At 32.5% G+C, this 25,315-nt stretch overlaps 1 protein-coding gene across 46 annotated transcripts in view; it reads left to right on the top strand.

The window, feature by feature from the left end:
* Positions 1–25,315, top strand: part of LOC129801226 (myosin heavy chain, muscle) — a 92,533-nt gene that overhangs the window by 28,056 nt on the left and 39,162 nt on the right. For 14 of the 46 annotated variants that reach the window (XM_055846102.1, XM_055846066.1, XM_055846064.1 and 11 more), the window contains exons 1-6: positions 15,651–15,668; positions 17,528–17,825; positions 18,391–18,534; positions 19,445–19,825; positions 24,430–24,493; positions 24,564–24,662. In XM_055846102.1, the coding sequence (XP_055702077.1) occupies positions 17,619–17,825; positions 18,391–18,534; positions 19,445–19,825; positions 24,430–24,493; positions 24,564–24,662 (895 nt within the window). In that variant the 5' untranslated portion in view covers positions 15,651–15,668; positions 17,528–17,618. Of the gene's footprint in view, positions 1–15,525; positions 15,675–15,713; positions 15,862–17,527; positions 17,826–18,145; positions 18,290–18,390; positions 18,535–19,444; positions 19,826–24,429; positions 24,494–24,563; positions 24,663–25,196; positions 25,301–25,315 lie in introns of those variants that run through there. The other 32 variants (XM_055846080.1, XM_055846067.1, XM_055846071.1 and 29 more) reach the window with 12 other exon arrangements.

The raw sequence follows: 25,315 nt of genomic DNA, 5'->3' as shown, positions 1-25,315 counted from the left end.
ACGTATATTATATGAACTGATAGAAAGATGATATATGGGTGAAAAGTAAACCAGAATGTTTTCTATAATTTTGCCGAAGAAATTGATTTTATCGGTTGCTCTGGAGCCGAGTAACCTTTATTGACATTATTGCTAGAGCTTTTAGGGCTTTTAGTCTTTTTAGTGATTATTTATAAATTTCAGTAATTTATTTTACACAAATGAATATTTGTGAATAAATATTGCAATATTGCTGACAAAGTCTTAAAAAAAGTTACACCCGTTCCGACCGAAGTTCTCGCCCGGTAGAGCCTCGCTCATCCCTATATTTATATAGATATTTTGGTTTAAATATGAAATTTATATTTCTTTCAGAATTTTTTTTTTTATTCAAAAGCCCTACACAATACACAACATCTTCAAAATTCGGTATCAAATTAAATTTACATGCTATTCGAGTCTGCTCACGTTAAGAATCTCACCTATATAATAGGCTGATCTTAGCACTCGGTTTATTACTGATCACTTTTTATTTTTTACTGCTCATTTTTAATTTTTTGCTAGGGATTTTTTTTTATTTTTTTACTGACCATATTTTTATACTGCTCACTTTTAATTTTACTGATCGAATTCCACGTTTTATGGACGACTCAAATCTTTCTACTGGTCTTTTTTTGATTTTTTACTGACCAATTTTTATTTTTTACTGATTACATTTTATTTTTTCTGCTAATTTTTGTTTTATTTTTCTGATCACTTTTTATTTTTTCACTGATCATCTCGAATATTTGATCAGTTTTAATTTTGTTTCATATTTTATTTTTACTGACCATTTTAATTATTTGCTGATAACTTTTTAATTTTTGTTAATCAACTCAAATATATTTACTGATCGATTTGAAGTTTTTACTGCTCATTTTTAACTTTTTATTGACCAAATTTTACTTTTTACTGACCAAATTGATTTTTTTTTTATTAATGATTTCGAATTATTTGCTGATCAAATTTATTTTTTGCTAACCAGTTTTAACTTTTTACTGCTTATTTATTTTTTCGCATATAAAATTGCGATAAGGATTTATTTTAATTAATACCGTCGCTTAGATCAAAAACTATCGTAACTACATTAACGCCAATATGTAGCAATATGGAAGCTATACAATAATTACTGATATAGGTGGCGGGTAAATTACGACCATTTCTGTTCCAAACGACGATATATACCTCTATTTATGGAGTTTAAGTAATCTGACCATATAAACGGACAAGGGGGTTGCAATCTTACAGCCTCTCTTACTCGCCCATTTGTGTTAAAAGTTAAAATAAATCACTTTATTACTACTCGAACTCCATAGAGAGAGAGCGGTAATCTCTTGATTTTTTCATATCCTAAAATTTTCAACCCCGAGATCACTTTTTTCAACATATCTTCGCGTTTCAGATGCTTTCTGAGAAATGATGTCACGCTGGTTCGTCCGTCTGATTCCATTTAGTCGACTTCAGCTCTAGAGGCCAAACGGTTAGAGATAGCGACATAGGACCATTGTGGTACCCCCCCCTCTACAAGTTGACTAAAAAGCGTTAACGTGTCCTTCATTTTCCCTACCCCTCTCCTTACCCTTCCAAACCATGTTTTCTGGGACTACGTTCATTATATGAAAATATCGTTCTTGAAGTTCAAAGGTCACAATGGCTTTACAAAAAGCGTATTTTTAACCAAATGGTTATGTTTGGGCTGGTTAGAAAGGCCTTGGAACTTCTGATCAAACTGAACTAGTTTCAATTGCTAAAAATTAGTTGAATTTTTCCGATGCTATTTTAGGCGATCTTTTATGTGATTTAATCAATTCAATAATCGGTTCAACTGGGCTGTTAGCAGGTAAACGATAAATGATGCGCAAGTAGTATGCTTTTCAAATATAGCATCTAAGTCACGAGTTCGAGCATTTTGCAAAGCATCGGACTCTTTACCATGTTTTTTTTATTGTAATAGCGAATTAGAATAAAATTTGCAATACTTCTAGAAAATCTACATCAAAGAATATTTATATTGGATTTTCTTTTTAACATAAATTGTTTAACCCTTTAAGGACGATTGGAACACCGGTGTCCCATAAAGAAAATAATTTTTCCTGACTACCTAAAGTTATTTTTTTCTAGTGTTTGTACATAATTATAAAGTAGAAGATTGAAGGAATCTAGAATATTTTTTGCAAGTCTCTAGCTGTTTGCTATGTAGTAAATATTTAATCTCAAAAATGGCGAATTTTTAAATTGTCAAATTCATAATTGATTTTATTTATTTTTTATATTTCCAATTTTTTTTAAGCAAAACCCTTTTGGCAATAAAACCTACAATACTCATACGTAATATTTTTCATTCAAGAGAAAAATATTATTCATTGGTATTGTCAGAAAAATTACTTAAATTTTTGGGCTATTTTTGTCCCTGTCGTTCATAGAAGCACAAAATACACCGAATCAGACTCTGTTGGACTTTCCAAGATTAGATGTAAGACTTATCATTGATTATGTTATTGTTGATTTTCAGTCCGTAAAAAGTGTCTCGACGTTAAAGGGTTAAAACATTTGGTTTTTTAAACGTTTTATCGCCAAATTGGGTACTTCTGCCGTGAGCTACATAATTTTTCTTAAAACCTAAATATTCGCAAAATTTATATGGATTCGATAAATGCATCTAACTCAAAATCAAGGGATTTATATTGCCCACTCTCTCTTTTGAGTCTATGAGCGATATGAGCAAAGAAATGCAGAAAACACTGGGAATTTAGTGCCTCAATTTATAATTCATAAGTGAAGTGGAAACTATGAAATTGGATGTCACCGAGAGATCTCTATGCGAGAAATTCCACGTGTCTTTCGGCAAATGAGTATATTTCCCTGTAATAAGTGAAATTATTAATTAATAACACGTATAGTATTTAGTGAGTGCTTTATAGTAATTGAAAAGTCAGAAAATTTATAATTGTAGACTTTTGGCTGCCAAATGAGTAATGAATAAATTTTTCACTTTTATTGCACTGAATTATGATGTTAGACGTTGATTTTTTAAGAAATAGCTGCAATGAGTGAAATTATTCCCATCCACTAACCACGGTGGATATTGAACATAGACAATTATCATTATTCTTTTCTTTTCATTTGTTCGTTTTTTTTCTGTTGTCGGGCAAAATTATGGGAAATTTTGCTTCTAATGATATTTAGTTGAGCTGAAAATAGCAAAAATTTAGATTTTTCAACTGATAAACCAAGCAAAAGGAAAAGTGCTTGTAAATATTGTATTATTAGGGATGAGGGAGAACGGGAAGAAGTTTTACAAGAAATTTGAAGAACTAAAATAATTCTGACATTCCTGACGCTTTATTAATTTTTCACAGCTCTTTTCACACCACTTAGAAACGTATGTGAGGCATATTTTAAATAGCACAATAATTTTCACATTTAAATTTCTCATAGATAAATTAGTGTGTAAGGTGGCTGTTAGGAGATATAACCCATCATAGTGTGTGGGTTTTGTTCAAATGAAAAGTCTTCTCTCGGACGTACAAAATATTTACCACACAGTCGCACAATGTGATATGTTGAGTTTAAAAATAAGTCCAGAGTTAAGCTTCAGTCTTCGCACAATATTCTATTTCTAAAAATTGTTTGGCGCATACTTCACCCATTTTTTGCCACGGTATTCTTGTTAGTCACTCGAATATCTTGGCTGTTTTTTTTTTCTAAACTTTCCTCCCTCTCAGTCTTCATCACACCTATGTTGGATGAAGACCACAGTAATTGAGAAAATCGTGTATTTGAGGGAAAATAAGGCATCACAGAATAGATAGATACTCATACAAAAACCTATCTGAAGAGGGATTGTGCGAGGTGCATTATTGAGGAAGCATGAAGTGCCAAAGACACCTTTATAATCCCTATTGGCTTTCATGATACCTCCATTTTATATAATTCTAAATTGATTCAATCCGAGAAAAATGTTTCTTCTGGCACCGAAATTCATATAAATTTACTTAGTAGCCGACAAGTTTAGAAAGAAACGACTCTTAATAATATTGCTTAAATATTTGAGAAACATAAGATACAAGTGACTATACCGATTTATTACCGATTTGGATAGATGCAATCCAACTGCTCAATCAAATACATTTGAAATAAATCTAAATTACACCACATCTGTTGAGAAATAAATTCTATGAGAGAGTCGCTTAACTTTGAGCTCCAAAAATTTGATGTGGTAAAGTTTTTCGGTTATAATATAGACGAAATCCTTATAAAAACTAAAGATAAGAGTCCGGTTAACTTATTTTTCTTTTGTAATTCTTATCAATATACGTATAACCCATCTTTGGAAAAGATTAGACCTCAGGTATTAGATACTATAAAATTTCATCGAAATTGAAAAATAGGGATTTCGATATAGAATTATCGAAAATCAATTTTCGATTTAACGAGTCATTTCTGTCATCCAAGATCATTAAATTTCCATATGATTAGAACGGAAATGTTAAACATCTTAAGAATAAGTTTTTGATTCCTTTAACCCTTTAACGACGAGACACTTTCTACGGACTGAAAATCAACAATAAAAATTAAACTGAGAAACATAATCAATGATAAGTCTCACATCTAACCTTGGAAAGTCCAACAGAGTCTGATTCGATGTATTTTATGCTTCTATGAACGATAAGGACAAAAATAGCCCAAAAATTTAAGTAATTTTTCAGACAATACCAATGAATAATATTTTTCGCTTTAACAAAAAATATTATGTATGAGTATTGTAGTTTTTATTGCCAAAAGGGTTTTGCTTAAAAAAAATTGGAAGTATAAAAAATAAATAAAATCAATTATGAATTTGAGAATTTAAAAATTTGCCATTTTTTGAGCTTAAATATTTACTACATAAGAAATAGCTAGTCTTGCAAAAGAATTCTAGAATCCATCAACCTTCTACTTTACAATTATGTACAGAAATAAGAAAAAAATAACTTAAGATAGTCAGGAAAAATTATTTTCTTTATGGGACACCGGTGTTCAAATCGTCCTTAAAGGGTTAAGCTGGGATTTGTGAGTCGGAGGGGATTGTTTCTTTTTCATGCAATGCTAAAATTCAATACTTAATCTCAAACTTGAATTTGATTCATGCATAAGATCTGAGTTCTTACAAAAAACACGAAATTTAAAGGTGTTCCAAAATTTCGTAAGGGAGATGGGGGGATGTGTCTGAAATTACAATTTATGTCTTACACCACATAGTTAAGCTTTGCCAAAAATTGTTTTTCGATATCTCCAGCTATTATTTTGTCACGAGAAGCTTTTGCATTCCGGAGAAACGGACAATCAGTCAGATGAGTTAAAAGCTATATACCTCAAAAGTACTTTCACATCAGTGTTTACTGGTTCTCAACCTTAATTGAACAGATTTTTTAATCACTCAAAAGATCCTCTAAAATAGTTTTAATAGTGCATCGCATAAATGAGCAGTAAAAAGTTAAAATTGAGCAGTAACAGAAAAATTGAAACAGTGATATTATCGTCCAAATTTTGGCAAAGTGAAAATAAAGGGCTTTCCATTCTATCTACAACAATTTTAAATGTTAAATATATAAATTGTACCCATTTTTGTAAAGATTTAAGTTTCTTACTGACCATAAATAGTTATTTTACTGTTCTTTTTTAATTTTTTACTGCCCATTTTGAGTTTTTTACTGCTCGTTTGTTTTTTGCCCTTTATTATTTATAATTTAATTTTTACTATCTTTAAAGCACAATAAATTTTGTTTGAAAACATGTCTTCAAAAATTCATATGAGAGTGAGAGAGATGACTAGATCTATATTTTAATCAGTCTCACTTAACTTTAAAAACCTAGGGTAGATCCAGTACTTTTTTGACACTAAGCACTTTTTCGTCACCTAAATTTAAATCACATTTTAATAGAATTAATGAGTTCATGGAACTACGAAATGAGTATTATTTCGTGACCTCTAGTCTAACATATCAGAAAACCACCTGATTTTCAACTGATGATTAAAAAAAAGCTGATGATTTTCAACTTATGATTTACAAACTGATTTGAACCGATTTACAAATTACTCAAAACATTGCCCAAAATACCTTTAGGGGTATTATAACTAAAATTCGCATAAAAATTAGTTGCCGATTATGAACCGGTTCATTACTGGTTTATAACTTATTGGAACTGGTTTAGTCGTGTCGGAAATTCCAAGACCTTTCTAATGAGACCAAAGATGATACCATTCGTTTGATAAACGAGCTCTCTGGAGCTTTTTTTTTAACCTTTGACCTTGAAAACTTGTTATTAGGACTGATTCAATGGTATTTTTATATATGAAAGAATATCCACCAAGGTAATCTCTAATCTCTAAAACATATCTAAAAATGAAAAAAAATCGCACTATGCATTTTCGAGCAAACCCCAAAAAATATATTTTGGTGGGAAAGGGCAGGGGTAGAGGGAAAATCAGGGACATGCTAATAGCCCCAGGGTCGATTTATGAAGGGTTTCCCGAAGTTCCCAAGTTCTATTCTTAACCGTTTGGCTTTTAGTAGTGGTATAAGGTAGAAAGGGGTAATTTGGAATAGCATTTAATATTGAACTTAGAGATTTCTTTACGGTTTCAGAAGAAAAGATTTTTATTTTCTTTTTTTTTCTTATTCTCACAATCTTCATTTATTTGCATCAAACGGTCAAAAAATCTCAAAATTCAAAGTTAGGGACTGTTCAAAATAACCCTGTTGTACTCTAGTGTGTCGAAAAAAAATGATAAAAATTCTAAAAGATGAAAAAATTGAGAGATTTTATACTCGTATTACTTTCTCCGAAGTGTTCGAACTTCGAACAATAAAAATTGTCTTTTGCGTAAAGCAGTTTTCAATGATTTTTTTTTTCTTTCTGAAATGTCGCCTTGTGATCCTTGTGATAGAATAACATAGAATGGAACCGTCAATGTGGATTTAAGTATCATGTAATAACAGTAAATTTGTTGAGTGTTGGTCGAAATTGAAGATTTAACCATCTCATTTTCAATTTCGATGAATCTACATTGACCTCAATACCAAGGGAATCGACATTACGTTTCAGCATACACACCATAGGGGAGTTCATTTGCCAAAATGTTCATGTTTTTCTGTAACAAATATTCTTCAGTCCTATACAATGCACCTACTATTCAAAGTCAATGTATATATTGACAAATTGTATGACCGTAAATCCACGTGGTATTGTATAAGTGAATTTTTAGAAGAGATATTCAAAATTGCAATATCTCTTGAAAAAAATTAACAGGAATATTATAATTTGAGCAATTTTTGTTGTCTGCCAAAATATTTCTTTTCTATGCGTTGATTTAGCAAAATTCATTCAAAGAATTCTTAATTCATATGAAGAAATGTTTGTCTATTCGTCCCAAAATAGATGAATTTTATTAGTTGGCCAGAAATATTTAACAAAATTTACTATTCAATTGTGGATTTAATTAGTATAAGTGCCAAAATTTGTGCATTTTATATCCTTCATCACCTAATTTTACTTTCAGAATAGTTTTATGAATCTTGGTGAATTTTAGGTGTTATTTAGAGAAAATTAGAACTTTATTAGTCCCACTATTCAAGGATATGCCTTAAAGAATTATAACACCTTTAACATTTGATTAAAGAGTTCTTTTTTTTAATGAAAGTGATCACAAGAGCGTGTGCTACGTTGAGGCATTTTTTGTACACTAATAATAACTGAAGAGTGATCCAATAAAAGATTAGAAAATGTCCTCAGACTATCTTGTATTTGATCTGCTCGGTTATTTTGGTTCTTCTCAAGCCTAGTGTGTTTCCAAGTGTATTTGACTTGGTTTCGCTGAATAATAATCTCATAAGAGAGCAGAAAATACTTTCATTTTGCTTCTAAAAATTGACACTACAATTTATTATTAACTTTAGTAGGAGTATAAGATATTTAGGAAATTTTTGAACTTTTTAAAAAAGCAATTGCTTGTGGCGTTAGGTCGGTAAAATTATCTTTGAACACTTTATAACAAAATTAATGTTCATAGTGATATAAATTTAATATAAATTAAGAAAGCAATACAATTAAATAGATTCAATAAGAAATTCTTTTTTTTGTAAATAAACCAAATAAATCTTTTTAGTTAATAAATCGATACTTTGGTTATATATAAATTTTTGTGTATATATAAATGAAAAATTACTCAAACATGAGTTTAAATTGTGTCTGAGTCTGAGATTCTAAGATGGTCAACAAAAAACTTCTCAATTTATTCTAATTTTAGTAAGAATATATTTTAGCATATAAAAAATTTTAAAATCTTATTTTTTCTGAAAATATAAATAAAGTAATCAAATTTGTTGAAGTTTTGCCCCAAATATAGTATCTCATATTAAAAATTGAATCTTATACTATTGATGATTAGTGTTGCGTTTAAAATCTGTTTAGAAATACTTTGAATTAGTCATCCTTTCCAAAACCAAGAATACATAAGTATTTAATAAACCTATTTTATAAGCAAATATTAATGGTAGGGGAAACTGGGGCACCACCAAACATGAGGAACCACCAAACACTGCGATTTTTTAATCCGATATTCGACTTCAGAGGATAAGACCTATAGGAATTTATAGGCACTATAGGGATGCTTGTCCACTGAAGGAATGGTCGAGATAGTCCAAGTAGTTTAGAAATAAAAATTAGTGTTTGGTGGTACCCCGTGTTTGGTGGTGCCCCAGTTTCCCCTAAATGAAATTTCATCACTCACCTTTTCCCAAAATGCATTATATGAAAAAAATATTAAATAATGTGTTCTAAAAATGGGTCTTCTATAACATTAGAGTAGCTTTTTTGATAGTAGGTAATAAATTATATAAGGTAAAGTACCCTTACTCGACCGGGTGAGGACTATTCGACCGGTGGGTCAATTTTTGAAAATTTGATGGTGAATTTCATCAATTTCTATGAATTTGTCACTGATTCGTATTATTTAAAGAATAATTGACCTATTAATGTTAGATCATACACAAAATATTATAGCAAATATAATTAAATTGAATAAATAAATCTACCGGTCGAATAGAGGAACCGGTCGAATAAAGGGTACTTTACCTTAATTCTCTAATTCAAGAGTTTAAAATTTACATCTCTTACAAGGACTTAAAAAATCAGATTGGTCTGATTGTATTTTTTATATCCTTAAAAAAACAACTGAATAAGGCTCTATTTATAGAGGCCCAAATAGTTTCAGGATGATTCTTGAAAGTATTTAGTCATAGTAAAATTTAGCAGCAAAGGATTAGGTAAAAGAAATTTATATGAAGGACTTCTAATTAATGATTCTGAGTCTTCAGTGTATAACAGTTTAGGACATATTGCTACTGCCAAATTTTACAGCCTAAATATTTTAAAGGATCACCCTGGATCTATTTGGTTCCTAAGGATCAATATAATACCTTTCATTCTAAGGGCTCGAATAGACTTAGGCTGATCTTCGAGAAAACTTGTTCTGTAAAATTTGGCATCTGTAAAGGATCTGGTAAAAGAAATTTATGAAAATTACCACTAACCGATCATTCTAAGCCCTCAGTAAATAACAGTTGCGGATAAATTGCTAAATTTTACAAGCTTAGCCTCGAGGATCAACTTGAGTCTATTTGGGCCTTGACACAGGTTTCAGACTAAGAGGTTTAACTCTATTCCCGAAGGTCTCTAATATCTACAATTGCCTTCAAAATACAATTCAAAAATCTTACTAGCATAAGAAATTAAAGAAGGCATTATGAGCTAAACCTGGTTATTTTTGTAAATTAGAAATAACAACTGTTTCATCGATACTCAAACACGGAAGTTTTTCTCAAAGATCTCAACTAGATTTTGACGATTATTAAGCGTCAATATAGTACCTAACGTATCCATAGTTATGTTCTATAGATTTATATTTTTATAATTACTTTAGCTAATATTATATTTTGAATTTTCTAAGTAATTTGTTCTCATTTTCGTCAAAATCTATAGAAAATAAATAAGTCTAAAAATTTCGATTCCATTAAACATTTTTAAAAAGTTATACGGTATGATGATCAACATATCGTTTGTTTTTAAAAACAGTACAGCATTAGTGATCAGTTTTAGTGGAAACAAACCATATATTTTAGCTAGAATTTTCATCAGCACAAATTCATTCTCTTCAGAGTACATTTATTCGCTCCCGATGAAATGGTGCAATTTATAGATTTTTCAGTGAAAATAAATATTCAATAGGAGATGTCGAAGATTTTTTTAGCTGCTTCTCTTTCAGTTAGGCAAATTGCTATCGGCCCACTGACCTTACATAAAATGTGTTCATTATATAATTAAAGATCGTTTAATTTCTTTCATCTGATCAAATACATTCGGCACACTCTTTCGCACTGTTCGGAGTCACAAATAGATGAATTTTCAGCATCATCGTGAGGAAAGTGTGTGGATTTCAAGCATCGAGAACTTTCTAACAAAATCATCTCAATTCTCTTCCCCCGACATCATGTTCGCATCCAATACGAAAGCCACAACGCCCCAAAAATATTCCGTGACATTGAGAAACTCCCCTCATTCGCGAGACACAAAAAGTCACCCGTGTTGCAATTGCATAGGTATTTTCCACAAATGCCCATTTTATTTTCTGATTTTAACTAGCCAACGTACTTATCTATTAAATTTTCATTGGATTTCAAATTTCTGTTGCATATGAATATCTGTTACTTATCTGTCTTGACTATTTTTTGTTGTTAAATTTTGAGAATTTCAGCTTGTTGAGCAATTGCAGATTATGCGGTTAGAGATATTGTTTGGGCGCTTTTGATAGACCCTCCATAAAAGTCGACTTTTACCAACTTTTACTATATTAGGATTAGTGCGATTTTTCAAATAAACTATTTATATCACGTTTTTTTTTGTTATTTAAGAGGAATTAAAGAAAAATTAACAATATTTGGACTAATAAATGACTCTGACAAAAACCAATTAGATTTCAATGATTGCACTATTATATCGATTATTTCTATTCGAAATATTGAAATTTGATAATGAATTGATTATTTATTTTTCCAAAATTTAAGATTTAATTACATTTGGGCTATTTAGGACAGGTTTCATGGTGATTTTAATTTCAATGTAAAGTTATAGTTCGAGCAAATTCTTTTCAATAATAGTTTTTTCTTTTATTGTAAGAATTCTGTGCAAAATTCCGTGAAATTTACAAGCGTTCAATTTAGAAGGAAAAGCATATTATGTATTGTGTAATAAGATATTTCGTTCACATTAATTCAATTTACACGCCATGGTGCACATTGAGAATTATAAGCGGCATATTGCGTGACAACCACTAAAGAAATTGCTCTGTTATATTTATAGAAAAACTAAGTGTTTTCAAGTGCAATAAATTACTTCATTATTCAGAGAAAAAAAGAGATTGTTAACGACACTAACTATATTGGAAAAACATATTTTAAGCCATTTAGAATAATTTAAAACATTTTTTGAAACAATGTGATAATAAATTATTACCAGTTGTAATTTTTCAAATTTCAACATAATTTTACGAGCGAACATGTAGAATTTTTATAATTTTATTATTTGAAATCTCTCAATTTTTTGATATCTCAAATCTAACACTTCTTGGTCTAGAGAACAATTTTTTTTAAAGCAATACAGTAGACTCTCGCTGTCTCGCTCAATCGGATCTTTTTCAACCGGGCGCAAAATTTTGTCGACAATTTTGACGTTTGATTTTAAAGCAAATTTGTTTAAATTCGCTGTAATTCCCCTTGTTTTATCGTGACTCTTTATAATTGAGCGTTTTTTTCTTTTAAATTTACAATGACTTTGATGCCCGAATCTCTTGATTAATTTGGATGACATTTTGCCCCATATGTCCGATTGAGAGAGAGTCTACTGTAGCTATAAACCAAACAATTAAAGATAGAGGAGACTGGGGCAAAAAGTCACAAAACGGATATTTTATTTTTTTACAAGCGACTCGACCACTTTAAAAATTTCAAATTAGCGCAGTTTTATAGGAAATTTACCGCTCTACAACTTTGTGAAAGTAATTTTCCTCTATTTTGTAAGGAAATACGTTTATCGAGCCAATTTCTAAAAGGTAATTTTGTGACTATTCTCAAAAATACTGGGGCAAATAGTACCAGACATAGGGTATTATCATATTTTGATTCGCTTCATTACGGTCTTCCGTAAATTTGAAAAAATACCTAGAGGCCGTATTTTCATAGAAAATTTATTTATCTACACCTTTGTAAAACACCGTTTTCTCTGCGAGAAAAGTGAGAAAAATCCAAATTATTTAGAAAATAATCACCAGTGCATCAATTTTGGAAAATAAGTAGGTAATAATTGTTATCTTCTGCAAGAAAAATATTTCAAAAATAGGGCTAAAGATTTCGATATTTTTTATCTTCTAAATTCCTTGTTCGAATTCTAAGAAACTTACGACATTGAAGAAGGTCTATGGGGGCTATCTATAGAAAAAAATTTGAGCCGCTATCTTTTTTACCTTGGAAGGTATGGAATTTTGAATTTTTCGATTTGTGACTTTTGCCCCAGTCTCCCCTACTTTGTTGTTTGTTTTTATTCATCTTAACTTTTACAAAATTTATGAAACGTCTTACATCTAATCTTGAAAAGTTCAACAGAGTCTGATTCGGTGTATTTTTTCCTGTATGAACGATATGGACAAAAATAGCCCAAAAATTAAATTTCTTTTTTGACAATATCAATGAATGATAATTTTCATTGTAATGAAAAACACATTATGTATATTTATTGTAGTTTCTAGTGCCAAGAGGTTTTTGTTTAAATAAAGTTTGAAAAGAAGGAAAAGAACAAAAATCATTAATTAATTAATTCAAAAATGATTAATTATGAAAAAATAAATAAAAATCATTCATTAATGTCGTAGTTTGAAAATTTTTCATTTTTGAGCTTAAATATTTACTATATAAATAGCAAATAGTTGGAGATTTGCAAAAAAAAATATTGTTACGAATATGGGTAGAGGAGCCCCCACCCTTGTACCAAATGCACCCTGGCGGACCGACTACCTCCTAAGGGGTGAAGAAACCCATCCAAGGCCTCTGTTGAGTACAAACATTGTGGTTTTCCTTACTGATATTTTATTGCCTAATAATACCACAGAATGCCCAGAATGCAATATCCGAACTCCTCTAGGCGTAGTTAGTAGCCTCGAGGTGTGGCTGACGTAGAGTCCCAAAGAAGTCCCCAAGAAGAAATCTCCTAAACTCCATCGGTTCCACCGCCATGTAGAGCACTCTCTCTCTATCTCTCTCTCTCTCTCTCTCTAGCAACAGACATTGGGGGCATCTCAAAATCCTCAGAATTTAGGGGGTGATCCTCAGATTTCATCCCCTTACGCCGGACTCAGACTGGAGGTTTAGCCCAGTTCCTGAAGGTCTCAAAAATCTAAATAACTAGCAATTTTACTAATTTTTTTAAAATCCAATGGATCATTTGCCCTTAATACCCAATTCTAAACAATAAATTCGTCAAAAAACATTCCTGTTAAGGAATTAAAGGAGTTAAGCCAAATGGCTAAGCCTTAAGTATAAAACCCATATCACGGAAGAAGTTCTGGTTCTCGGCTTCCAATAACTCCCAAGGCGACTTGCCCGGCTAAATGCTCTCACGGCAGGCGGATTCGACCTGAACCGTGGAATAGTAGAGATTCCATCCACATGAACAAGAGGGATGCGCGTGTCTGATGATAAGGGTCCACACGGGTATTGCAACCCCAGAAGCTTCCCCTTTCACACAGGAGGCGACTTTATCAAGAACTGTGATTGGTACGTACCACAGGCAATAAATTGCCTGGCTCACTAAAGGGGCAATTTAAAGAGCTCCCTTCTCTGTCTTATCCACAGACATTGCCTTCCATGTCTTATAAAGGCATATGCGTGACCCTCCCGAAGTATAGGGCTTAAGTGTAAAATATGGCACTGAAGCCACTATTCTGCAATTTTCACCCCCAAAACAGGTAGTTGGGGCTATAAAGGGCATAAGGGCGCATTTTGTTGGTAAGGGGGGAGTCTGTCGTGAATAATTGACTACCCCTAGCCACTTAAAAGTCAAATTCGTCACAATATCCTAGTTTCTTGTAACCTCCAATTTTGCGATTACGCATAAGCATTAGAAGAAAATTCCTTTATGTATCCAGGAAAAATTATTTTCTTGATGGATCACGGGTGACTCAATCGTCCTTAAAGGGTTAAGATAATTCGTACCATCAAAGACTTGGTTCGAAGATTTTTAATAAGATAGGGGAAACTGGGGCACCACCAAACACGGGGTAGCACCAAACACTAATTTTTATTTCTAAACTGCTTGGACTATCTCGACCATTTCTTCAGTAGTCAAGCATCCCTATAGTGCCTATAAATTCCTATAGGTCTTATCCTCTGAAGTCGAATATTCGATTAAAAAATCGCAGTGTTTGGTGGTTCCCCATGTTTGGTGGTGCCCCAGTTTCCCCTACAGAAAAAGATCTGTAGAAATTGTTTTATATTTATTAAAAAATATAATCTATTGGATTTTAAGACTATATGCAGTTGCATATTATAGGGTTTTATAAACAGAATCAATTTAATCTATGGTATTATAGTTAACCTTGTGCCTTAAAGCTCTATTCTTAATTGAATAACGACTGTGAAATTTCAAACGTTCATGACTGAAGAGTTCAAAATGTGTCTAGCATTTGAAATGATTGCTGTCAGTATTGAGATGAATTTATCGAAATCAAACAATTGGCCTTGATCCTGATTTCATCCTAATTCCAGACTCAACGTCCCAGATGAGATTATAGATGTTTGTCATCACTAGTCATATTCACATATATCTCATCCACCCACATTTTATCCAGCCATCGGGCGGCGTGTGTAAGAGATGAAGTTTATAAATTATGGATTTCTACCTATATTTTGAGTCGGAAAAATTTATATGTGATACTTGTGATGATATATTGATATCATTTTCTTCAGAATTTTTCTTCTTTCATTAGCTCCTGGTGTAATCATTGATGGGGGGGGATATGGATTGAATGTTGATATTATGTTTGAAGAAGCATCACGACGAACGGTGGCATGAAGAATGAAGAGATCCTCAAGAGATATTCACACTTGAGGTGACTACACTCCGAGTGGATGACGAAGTGGCGTTCGTTGGGGCCTCCACTACATGGGCATTGGTGGCCAAAAACTTTTCCCATACATTCATCCCGGATGGTGGATTCTTTTGGGGGGCGAAATGATGGGCTTGTGTGGAAGCGTTAGTGAAAAATGCCTGAGGAAAATGTTGGATGTTGGTAGCTTTTGTGGATGCTTCTGTGAATGTTTTGTGTGAATCGATGAAGACGCCCGTGTACGAAAATAATGGATGTGTTGTACAGAATCCCAATGCGTCGCTGTATGTGCAATTTTCTTCATATTTTAGTGTGTACTAAAAAGGGAGCCAAGCCCGGGCATGAGTGTCGGACGATCCGATTGGTGCCAATTTCGTTTATCCGACTGGTATCAAATTGCTACGTATAAAAAGCGACTTTTCCGTTTTCTCTGTTCAGAACGGCTTTCGAACGCGTAAGTGTAGGGATTATTTTTCATGAAAATATACAGTCTTGTACAAAAGAGATCTTCAAAGCCAATTGAGAGAGAGATTATTATATGAGAGGTTTTACAGATTTGTGATTTTATTTTAATAATTTTTTTTTTGATTGTGAAAATTATTTGTGAAAATTTTGTGTGGTGAATTCCCCTGGATATCTGGATTATTGTAAGGACGACAGGATTTTTGTTGTTGTTGTTGTGGAAAAAAGGAAAGGCAAATGGATGGAGATCAATAAAAAAGGATACTGTACAACCCTAATGGGGCATCTCTTTGAAAGACTTTTGTGAAGAATCAAATGGTGATAAGTCACATTGATAAAAAAGGCCAACCATAACAAGAGGATTAAATTGAAAAAGGATAAAGTGGTGTAAAGTTGTGCTGAATGAATAAAAAAAAACGAGGAATACATCATCCTGATTGAGCAGCATCAGTTTGGATTATATTTTGATAGAATGATCAATGATTCTGGATTTCAAATATGTGCATAATTCGTGCAAATTGGTGCATTTTTGCAGAAATATAACAAATTCTTCAACACCTGTCAGGATCCTTCTGAAATTCAATGAACTTATTACAAGTGGTGAAAGTGTTGGCGAATGCCTTAGAAAAGACTCTAAAGAATTTTTGCACAATCTTAATGAGACAATATGTATAAATTTTTCGTTTGATAGATATCACAGAAATTGTGATGCGGATTTTGCGTATTTAAATTTTGAGCGTGAATATTTTTTCCTTTTTGTTTTTTTTTGCAATAAAAGCGATCAAATTCCATTTTGAACTGAAAAACCATTTGCAGGTCCATAAATGCTGAACATATTTGTAGTGAGCTGAGTTACGCAAATAGATTACATCTCGAAATAGAATCGCACTTTAATGTTAAAATCCAAGTGATAGAACTTTGTGCTTCAACATCGTCAGATGAAGGGGGAGAGAATGAGGAAATTAATGGATGAATAGAAGTATTTTCATGAAAATGGTCAAAGATTGCAAATGTTGAAACAAAATTTCCGTAAAAGGAGATTGATCTTTTATATTTTGATTTTGATGATTGCGGGAAAAAATAGATATGAAATTTGCAAATTATGAAAAGATTATTGAGAGAAAACTAGAGAAAATTCGCGTCAATTGCCTAAATATCCATCAAAATAGCATGTTTCAACATACTGCCGGTTGTATGATATTTGAAGAGAAAAATGGTTATTTTTAGAGGCCATCCCACTATGCTCTGAAGAAAATTAAAAAAAAAAGAGTTCCTCGAGAGTGTTATATAGCAAATATAGAGGATTAGAGAATTTATTTTAAAATTTTTCACAAGATGCGCGCGCGCAGGAATTGTAATATGTGCTGCGGGGAGAAAATAAGGAACGTCGAAGAAATAGTGTGAAAAACCCTGAAACAGTTTCGAAATGGTGTTTAAAATTTTTTTTCTTCATCTCCTCACCCTCTCTGACTACCAAAATGGATATTTTTAGATACATTGAGAGAGAGACTTTTTGGATGCTGACGCTCGATCTTTTCGCATTCTTGATCAAAACTGTCGACATCTCGACGTGTGCCCACTTTGGGCGATTGCGAGAATTGCGAATGTGATTACACAACAATTTGCCTTGTGAACCACAACACCAACGATGGATTTTATGAATGAGAGCTTTTTTTTTTGTTTAAAAGAAAAATAAGGATATTTACAGAGATTTTCACCCACTTAATCTCTCACTCTCTCAAGACTTGGCTTGAAAGTCGAAAAACAAGATGTTATGAAATCAAAATTGAGAGAGATCATGATGGAAAATTTAACGTTAGGTTTTTCTTTTTTTTTATTTTAATTTTATAGCGAAGCTTCAGGGCTGATTTTCGGTCACGTGTCTCTAAAAAGCCCCTCGTTTCTCTCTCTTGTTGAAGACAAAGTCTCATAAACCGTCAACATGCCGAAGGTTGTGAAACAGGAAGGTGAGGATCCCGATCCAACCCCATACTTGTTCGTATCACTCGAACAAAAGCGTATCGATCAGACGAAACCCTACGATTCGAAGAAAAATTGCTGGGTGCCCGATGAGAAGGACGGTTATCTCTTGGGTGAGATTAAGGCTACCAAGGGTGACTTGGTCACCGTGGGCTTGCCCGGTGGAGAGGTAATTCATTCGAGACCCTATGACAAAATTTCCAAAGATATCCTTACAAAACCTACCCCCCCTAAAGAAAATCCATCTCTCCTGAAACAAAATTCATTCCCAATTGGATATTTATTTATTTTTGGTTTTGGGAAATGGCACATCTAAAAAGGTTCATCCCTTTTTGGATTCCATGACCCTTAGGTTTTTTTTTAAATAATATAAAATAATATTATGTAAATGGAACAAAATTATCAACAATTGGCATATGGTCATGACAACCTTTTAAGTGAATTTTCTTTTGGTGTATGTTATTGTGTGCGTGTTTCATTTGCAAAAAGGAGAAAAACTTCAAGAAAGATCAATTATCTCAAGTCAACCCACCTAAATTCGAGAAAGTTGAAGATATGGCTGACCTTACCTATCTCAATGAAGCATCTGTGCTTCATAATTTGAAGCAGCGTTACTACTACAAATTGATCTATGTGAGTATCATTTTCTTACATCACTAATAAGGTGTCCTTTTTTCTCTCTCTCTCCACCACCACTACCGCCAACTCCCTCCTCTCTGCGCGCGAATCATCAGACAAAAGATTTCAAGAAAGATCAACTCCAACAAGTCAATCCACCTAAGTATGAAAAGGCCGAGGATATGTCCAATTTGACATATCTTAATGATGCCTCTGTGCTTCATAACTTGAAGCAGAGATACTACAATCAGCTTATCTACGTAAGTGACGCGATTTTAATTGGTATTTGCGAATGACCACATGATGGAAATATTGATGAGAGATCTTGTCTCTAACACCAAGCGTCCTCCGAACAATGAAAATCGGGAAAAACCAATACAGAAGGACAACAGTTTTCAAGCTCAAACCACCCAACTAAAATTACCCTTTTTGTCCTATCCTTTAATCAAAAAAGAACAAAAAAAAATCTGGTTAAATTTATTTAACCCAGATTGCGTTTTAATATGCTTGCTGGCTTTTTGACTAATCCAAAATAATCACCTCCAAATCAAAATTAAACTTTATCCTTTTTATCCAATGTTTAAATCCAGCTAATTGTCTTTAAAAAATAATCTTTAACCGAGCCTAGCTTACGTAACATAAAATCCTAAAGCTACAGAACCTGTGATACCGACTCACGGAGGTCCTTTTTGTGTTTTGTGATAGTTGCATTAAACAAAATTGCCTTCTTACGCGCTTTGCGGTTGGTAGACATTCGCAAAAGCGTCACGGAAAGAGCAAGAAAAAAAAAACATTAAAAAAAAACAGATACTGAACAGCATCCAGTGAATGAGATTATAAAGCCATCATCATGGAGAACTGGCCAAAAAAACTGCCACCAGGATGGATTGATTTTGTGTTGCATTTTATATATAAAAAAAATCACGCGACAGAGATTACTCTTGTCGTCTGATCGTAAATAATAATTTCGCAATGTAGTTTAGAGAAAAAAAAATATTGCCTCAAAATTTTATCGAAAAAAAGACTGATCGTCAATTAAATGCAGAGAGAGGACAATTGCATTTATGTCGATGAAGAAACTTGTTGAATTTTCTGTGATTTTTTTCTGCAAGATCAAAATTAAATTTTGAGGAGAAAAAATTTGCTAATTGTACTTTGATGTAATTGCAGACCTACTCCGGTCTTTTCTGCGTCGCTATCAATCCTTACAAGCGTTTCCCCGTGTACACATTGCGTTGCGCTAAGATGTACCGTGGTAAGCGTCGTAATGAGGTGCCACCCCATATTTTTGCCATCTCTGACGGTGCCTACGTGGACATGTTGACGAACCACCAGAATCAGTCTATGTTGATTACCGGTGAATCTGGTGCTGGAAAGACAGAAAACACGAAGAAGGTAATTGCCTACTTCGCCACTGTCGGTGCTTCTGGCAAGAAGGATGATCCTACCAGCAAAAAGGGCAATCTTGAAGATCAGGTCGTGCAGACCAATCCCGTCCTTGAAGCTTTCGGTAACGCCAAAACTGTGCGTAATGACAACTCTTCCCGTTTCGTAAGTATCCAAAAATTGATATTGGTCTTGGGTGAAATTTTCTCAGTGAGATCAAGGTCTTGTTGAGATTTTAGTAGATCAAGTTTATTAGTATCCAAGGTTTCAATAATTTTGAACTATAACTATGAAGGTCAAATTGCAAACTACAAGATTTGATACAATTATCAAGTCATAAGGTCAATGAAAATGACCTTTTTCGTTTATTTTAAATTAAGTTTTATTTATTACAACTAATGCTACTTAATGCCTATTAGGCGTACAATTCAGTGATGTGGTGTCAAGGATCAGCTCGATATTCGTTATATTTCCTATTTAAAATGATTGTTGGGATTGTTCTTCTGAAAAAAGTCCAAAAGGCAAATATTCCAGGACTTTCTTGTAGAATAGGATTAGGGTAAAGTGGGATAAGTTGGACAGTGGTACAAGTTGGACAATGGTACAATTTGGACAGGGCTTTTTGTCTTGATAAATTTATTACTTCATTTTTATTTGTAAATTTTTAATGCTTTAATTTTATAATTTGGTTCCTTGTGTTTTAAAACAAATTTTGTACTGTATTTATCAAGAAAAAAGCCATGTCCAACTTGTACGGGCGAATTGTCCAACTTGTAAAACTAATTCCAAATTATACACTTTACCCTATAGGAAAGTTATAAAGAATAATTAACTATTTAAACTTCTTCGATTTTTAAATAGAGGTAAAAATACGAATTTCCGGGATAAAAAAATACTTTTACAAAAATATTCAAGGTTTCAGAAATCAAAAGCAATAAAATATTGAAATATACGTAAATATGAGAGGAACCTGGGGTAAAAAGTAACAAGTCAGGAATTTAAAAGTTCGTGTCTTCCAAGATATAAGATATCGAGGCTTAAATTTTTTACTATAACCTTCATGAAACCGCTGAAACGTTCAAGATTTAACTCTTTCGCGTCCCACTTCTATTCAGCAGATGAATTCATGCAAAATTGAGTTTTTCTTAATGATTTATGATCAAATATAATAGTTCAGAGAGGAAAAAAATTTTCCATTGCGTGAAAACTCGGAAAAACCCCGGGTCATATATGACCCTGTTGTCCTCAAGGGAAGTGTATTTACCATTTTCAAAATCTATATCACGGGCTTTTTAAGAGTTTTTTTTTGCTTGAAGTTACTAATTTGGCCAAAACCATGGCAAACTGGATTGTCTTGATGAACACTGTACTCCTGGTGTTCAAGGAATCTTCCTGGTAATCCCTTGAACTGTCACTGTCACAATATTTTGAGTGGCATTTGGCAAAAATAAACTTATCCACATATTTATTCACACACAATACAATTGCACAATATGAGACGCTTGCAGAATAATCTAAAATATTGCAAAATATGTTATAATTCATCAGATATAAGATGAAATGTCCAGGAGCAAGATGTCCCACCTACATTTCACACAAAAAAACAATGTCCCAACTACATTTCGCTATAGGTTTGGGACGAAAACACTGTTACCCTTGGGGACTATAGGGTCATATATGACCCGGAAAATTCTACACGCTTTTCTGGAAAATTGAGAGTAGTTTATTATATCAAAATATGCAATATACAATCTTTGGATATTCTATTTTGTGTTTCTAAAGAACTTTTTGCTGAAAAAAATAAATGAATATAAAAAATGTTGTAAAAGAAAAGTCATTTCACAAAGTTCGAAATTAGTGATTTTTGATCTCAAATATTTTCTTTTCCTGAATATCTGGAGTCTTGAGAAAATTAGCCAAGAATCTTACATCCTTCTATTATGATGTCGTGCACAAACCGATAGATTTCAATTAATGTAAATAGTCAAAAGAAATTGTTTTTTTCCCCGGGTCATATATGACCCTAATGACGCGAAAGAGTTAAGAGATCTGAATATGGAATATAAAAAAATGTTTAAAATATTATTAGCATAGAAAATATCGAATCTGATCAACTTATTTTCCAAAATCTATCCCTTTCTTGGTGTTTCCAGATTCATTTTGATCCGCTATATTCCGCTAGATAATATTCTCTTCAGAAACTCATTTTAATAAAAATGATCTTTCTGTGTAACAATGTTTTCTGTGCAACTGTCTCCAGTTTGCCTTTTCTGTTTCTCTCATCTAGCAAGAGATTTCTTGCCAATAGTGGCTTCTAGAAAATTTCTTGCAAAGTACTTATCTTGTTAAGATAGATGAAAAAAGATCTGGAACCAAGTTGTAGAGGATAGAATCTTAGTTTTCGTACATTTACGAAAACCAAGATTTTTGAAAACTTCTACAAAAAAAAATTAGAAAATTGCTCGAAAAGGTATTTCTTTTTGCGATTGAAGAAGATGATTTTTGGAAAAGTTCTAGAGCGGTAAATTTCTTATAAAATGCGATATTTAGAAAGTTCTTTTGCTTTTTGGAAGCTCGTGAAAGAACAAAGTAATGATTTGTATCAATTTTTTCCTACGGCTCCCTCTCAGAAAATGCTCAGTTTTTATTTCATTTATTATTTAAAACCCGATATTCTTATAAAAAAGATCAAAAACAAAACAGTCAAGCAATTAAATTGGTTAATTTGGCCTGGTTAATTGGTTAATTTGGCCTGGAACAGGTTTATCTTCGTGATCTCGATATCTTCGAAATCTCAGAATTTCAAATTGCAAATGGTTCCAAATTACCCCATTTTACCTTATACAAAATGTCAGATAATATGCTTGCAGTGGGACAAACTCTATATTTTACTTTTACCCAAACCTACATGATAATGTTTATAAGGCTTCAAGATCGTTTTCAAGATCAGAAAACGACCAAGACTATTTTACAAGTCTATATTTCACTCCTACAGTCTATTGAAAGACTGAAACAGGTATATCCAAAGCATTTAAGTAAGAAAAGGATGAATATTTTGTTTTTATAAAATTTTACTGAACTGAAGGGATATGGCTCAGCATAAAGTCCTAAATTGGGTACCGATAAAATTTGATTTTTTTACTGATCAATCAGTCCGGTGTCCGGAATTTCAATGACTGGGCGGGCCAGTCCGGCGGGGTTGGCTAGTGCAGGGCCTCAGAATCTATCTAAGCTTTTGTAAAGTAATTTTTATTCAGTCTGAGAACCAGGGTTGTGCCTTTACATAGTAAAAAATATTTTTTACATTTTACATGTGAAACATATGTAAAAATGTAAAAAATATGTAAAATGTAAAAAAGTAAAATTGAAAATTTTTGAATCTTTTAAACATTTCCTGTAAGCAATATCAATATTGATATTGCTTACGAGGAATATCAACAAAACATTCTTTTGAAAGCCATAAACAAAATTTTGTTATGAATACCTATTGATGTGAAGTAAGTCAACGAATTTGTACACATAAAACATACTCTCTGTGGTAAAATAATGTTACTATTTTCTAATTAATCGTTCTTCTTCCACAGATAGGTATTTCAGAATGTTGTCTGTATTAAATCGTCAACATGCTGATTTTTTTACCTTTAACGTATAACAGAACCAAAATTTATATTGTTAGTAAAAATGTAAAACAATGAGACCTAAAAATCCAATTTTTCCGCAAATTTGGAATTAGTATGACTTGATCAATCAATTTTTAGAATCTAAAAAAAATACTTATTAATAATTTCTTATAAAACGGTTAGTATTATATTCGAATCCGGCACAACTTAAGCTTAAAATGATTGTGAACGTGTATCTAATACACTCATAGCTTCAACACGAAAATGTTAAAATTCCAAATAAAGACCGCACAGTTTCAGCACACAACGGTTAAAATTGAATGTAAAATCCACACAGTTTTCGAACGAAACGTTTAGCAATTTAGATCGTTTTTATTCGGATTTTGTGCAGATTTTATTAAATATCGATATAATATTATAATTTCTGTGTGAATTTTTGGTTAATACGTTAGTCTCATTTTAATAATGATGGTTTTTAGAATATTGTCATAGAAACATTCATTGCCACAGAATCAGTGTTAGCAAGGAGACACTGATTCTCTTCATGAAGAATATTTTCTGGAATGTGATTTCTTGGATAAGTCATATAGCAAAATCCCCAAAAAAATATCGTTATGAAGAGAGCAGGAAATAAATCATATTGTCAATTATTTTTACAATATTGATGATTAGCAGAAACCACAGAATTGGAAAACTCCCTGAGCATGTAGATATAGAAGTTGAAAAATTATTAATTGTTTAGATGGTTATTATTATATTGGTTGAACCGGGTAGTACAAAATTTGAATTGGGATTGCCAGTAAATTTCATCATGCATTTTAGACGACAAGCTTTACAGGAAAAAAAAACGCAAAATACTTTACTGATTACAACGAAATCTTTGATTGAGTAAAAAATTAAAAAAATGAACTTGATATTTGATGGGTTGATCTTGATATCTGCTGAGAACACCGAAAGTATGCGAGCGATGCACTCTGTTAGTTTTGTCCTTATGTATGAATGTTAGAGCCTATAATTTGGCGGTGTCACGCAAAAAAATGCACAGGTATATTTTGTGCGTCTATACTGGGAAAATTTCCGTATCAAGACGAAATTAAGTTTATTCCAAATAAACCGTTAGTACTAAAATGTTGATCCTCTACTACCCAGGGTAAATTCATCCGTATCCACTTCGGTCCAACTGGAAAACTGGCTGGTGCTGATATCGAGACTTGTAAGTTTACTTGATGTCTCTTCTTTTTCAGAAGGTCTCATTGAATATCCAAATATTGAAAATCTTACAGATCTGTTGGAGAAAGCTCGTGTCATTTCTCAGCAAGCTCTCGAACGGTCCTACCACATTTTCTACCAAATGATGTCTGGAGCCGTCGATGGGCTTAAAGGTATTAAAAAAAAAAAGTGAAAGAGTAAAATATATTAAAAAAATCGTTAAAGACTCAAAGAAAAAGACGAAAAGTGTGATATTCAGGGATTTGTGCAAATTAAGGAGACACTGAGAAAAAAGAGGGTGCGATTAACATTTTTTCCTCAGAACTTTAACACTTTTTAGGTGTAAAAATATATCAACATTTTTTAATGTTAATTTTACACCTTTTTAAGGGTAAAATTAACATGAAAAAAGGGTACATTTAACCCGTAATACACCTAAAAAGGGTAATATTTACGCCGATTTTGGATCAATCTGGAATGTTATTTTAACTTTTTCGGATATCTCTCAGTGGAGGGTTTTAGGACGATGGTGGACACGCGAAATTTCTGATAGATGATCTCCATGTATTAATTGCATCTTGATATTTTTTTTCCATTGTTTTTATTCATCCACAGTTCCCATGATTTTTGTTTAATATCCCTACCCTTAAGAACGTTTAACTTAGTTGGAATATGTAAGATTGACTTGTGATTTTTCCCCTATTTAGCCATGTGTCTCCTCTCTAATGACATTTACGATTACCATGTCGTGTCTCAAGGCAAGACTACGATTCCAAATGTGGATGATGGCGAAGAATGCGTAGCGACCGACGTAAGAACAGATTGC

Source organism: Phlebotomus papatasi, chromosome 2, assembly GCF_024763615.1.
Source record: "Phlebotomus papatasi isolate M1 chromosome 2, Ppap_2.1, whole genome shotgun sequence".
Lineage (NCBI taxonomy): Eukaryota > Metazoa > Arthropoda > Insecta > Diptera > Psychodidae > Phlebotomus > Phlebotomus papatasi.
The sequence above is the reverse complement of the archived record's forward strand: the minus strand, read 5'-3'. Positions and strand labels throughout refer to the sequence as shown.